The sequence below is a fragment of the Montipora foliosa genome, chromosome 1 (genome assembly GCF_036669935.1).
Source record: "Montipora foliosa isolate CH-2021 chromosome 1, ASM3666993v2, whole genome shotgun sequence".
Lineage (NCBI taxonomy): Eukaryota > Metazoa > Cnidaria > Anthozoa > Scleractinia > Acroporidae > Montipora > Montipora foliosa.
Window position 1 is genome coordinate 24,364,804 of NC_090869.1, and position 2,500 is coordinate 24,367,303.

At 39.1% G+C, this 2,500-nt stretch overlaps 2 protein-coding genes across 2 annotated transcripts in view; one reads left to right on the top strand and one right to left on the bottom strand.

Annotated features, from left to right (window-relative positions):
- Nucleotides 1-1,082, bottom strand: part of LOC137994386 (Bardet-Biedl syndrome 10 protein homolog) — a 2,134-nt gene extending 1,052 nt beyond the window's left edge. The window contains exon 1 of the mRNA XM_068839965.1: nt 1-1,082. This exon is cut by the window's left edge and continues 1,052 nt beyond it. Coding sequence (XP_068696066.1) covers nt 1-974 — 974 coding nt within the window. The 5' untranslated portion in view covers nt 975-1,082.
- LOC137994370 (differentially expressed in FDCP 8-like) overlaps nt 1,023-2,500 on the top strand; it is a 31,597-nt gene continuing 30,119 nt past the window's right edge. Inside the window, exons 1-2 of the mRNA XM_068839949.1 lie at nt 1,023-1,536; nt 2,228-2,334. Coding sequence (XP_068696050.1) covers nt 1,480-1,536; nt 2,228-2,334 — 164 coding nt within the window. The 5' untranslated portion in view covers nt 1,023-1,479. The remainder of the gene's footprint in view (nt 1,537-2,227; nt 2,335-2,500) is intronic.

Here is a 2,500-nt window from a genome sequence, read left to right on the forward strand (position 1 = left end):
GGGATCATACTCACAACAGCTACACTACGCTGTCTACAAAAGTGTAAGGCCATGTCGGAAACATTTTCTGATGAGAGAACAAGTCTGACATCAATCTGTCGAAACTTGGAAATCAGCTTTTGAATGTGATTTCCTTTCCATTGAAGACTGGAGGCAAGAGAAACTTGATCCCTTATTTGAACTGCAGACGATGTCAGAGGGCCTAGAATGTCAAAACTGCAGTTCAGGACTACAAACTTGAATGCTTGAGATGGTATCTTTTCCAGCTCTGTTGCAAATTCACGAGGGATTAATATTCCGGGATGGATTTGTGATGATGAAACAGGAACACCTGGAACTTCTACACATATCTCGGAAAAATCGTCAATCATTTGTAACAATGAATCGTTCAACGACGTTGTTGAGAAGTTGCAGAACTTTGTCACTAGGTCAGACAGAAGTTCAGCAAACTGAGTCACCATATTGCTTGGAAATTTCCCATTGAGAGATGAAATAATTAGCCTCTTAATCCTTAGCTTGATGACAGAAATATCACTGTCTTCAAGGTTCACCTTAATGACAACTTTTTCGAGAACTGGGCCCACAACTTCTCTAAGAAGAGACTCAAGTTTGAAAAAACCTCGAGACAAAGCGAGGAAAGATTGTCTTTGACTAGCGGAGAATTCGTCTTCTCTGATGGTTATTTTTATACCTGTGTGAGTTACAACTTCCCTTAACAACGCAGTAAGCAGGAAAATAAACGATGTCGATCCATCTCCTGTAACGCTACAATGCGAAACAACTTTGTCGACAATGCTTTGGCCAATGTAGTTTTCCAAATTTAGCGACCTCAAAATCAATGCACCGTTGTTTGTAATTAATATATCACCAGAGGATGAACTTAACAAGACGTCAGTTCCATTTGGTCCGAAAGTCCTCCTCAAGATTGCTTCCAAAGTCGAGCACACATGCGATGCTTGTATTGCGACCGCCATATTGAAATGAGCCGATGGTCAGCTGTCACTGACCAGCCTCAAGTTCCCGGATTCGAAAACAAAAAGATGGCCGCTGTTTGAGGAATCCCACATGATAACAAAGCTCATGGATCAGCGGTGCAGGAAGACTTTCTGAAGAAGGTTTCCTGTAACACCTTAAGCTAAATTTCTTTCCGCTGGCTTGCATGCCTTATGAATACCCTTCTTCCTTTATAAAAGGGACAGACATTGAAACGCATCCATTGCGTGTACGTCACTGGTACCTGCAGCCGCATATTGTCAAAATCAGAAATATTCGAGAAAACATCGTGATCAGCCGACCGAATATTCGCTCCGACCAAAAAAAAACAACGTGTCACGCTAAATAGTGTTTGGACATGTGAGCTGAAGGAGGCGGATATGAAATACGATCCGCTCATTTTGGTAAAAATATAAATCCTTTCGAATGAAGTGGCACGAATAAGCGCATAAATAAGGAGGGTTTGCGTGCAAATCATCTCGTGACATGAATGAACAGCAAGGCAAAGATTTATATCCAAGACTTTCTTCTGCTGTAGAAAAGGTGAGAAGAACAATATTATTATTGTGTCAAACTTTATATTATTCGTCTTCAGAGTATAATTATCAGGAGTATAATTATCAAGCTGAACACTTGATATATAACTAGTGACGAACTTTGAATGATTGCGGAATTTTTTTTTGATCAATTCATATGCAAACTATTTGATTTTAGGAAAACTTTTCACTGTAGCTTGTAATGAATGTTTTCAGTGTTTTTCGTTTAGCTGACTGCTGGGCACCACCAGAATAGTTTCATTCCAACCACATCGAACAGTGGCTATTAAACTTAATAGGAATCATCATCGTTATCATTATCATCATACTCACGAACTGTAATTTACTGCAGTGCACATGGTTTACTAATTAGGGAAACTGTAAATCAAATCACATTAGTCACTGTCTCGTCATGAGAGAGTAAAACCCTAGTACATAGAGAAAACCTTTGAACAAAGGAGAGAAGCAATACACTTGACCCATGTATGACACATTGTCTGAGGATCCACTTTAATTTGGGACACATTGGTGGAAGGCAAGAGCTCCCACCACTGTGACAGCCCACTCACGAAGTTACTTAACCTAGTAAATTTTTGAAAGTCTTCACCTTGGAATTAATACTGTAACAATGCTATTCACTGGTATTTTTTTAACTGTGACAAAGGACTGAAAAGTGTTCTCTGTTATCCTTATGTCAGATCCAAAGACAAATATCAGAAGGTTACAGCGTCATCTGGAATTGCAAGGTTGTGGATGAATTATGTTTTTGCATGGAAGACATTTTCAATCATGGACTAAAGGAAGGGTTAGTTTGATATGCTAGCATTTGTCAATAATTTTTGTCCTCCTCAGCCTATAAATGCCATCCTTCCTCACTTATAAAACTCTTCTGCTCCTTCATTACTGGGCATACACTCATTCATACACATCAGGATCATATGTTTAAAGCATAGATTATTGACAATAATCTA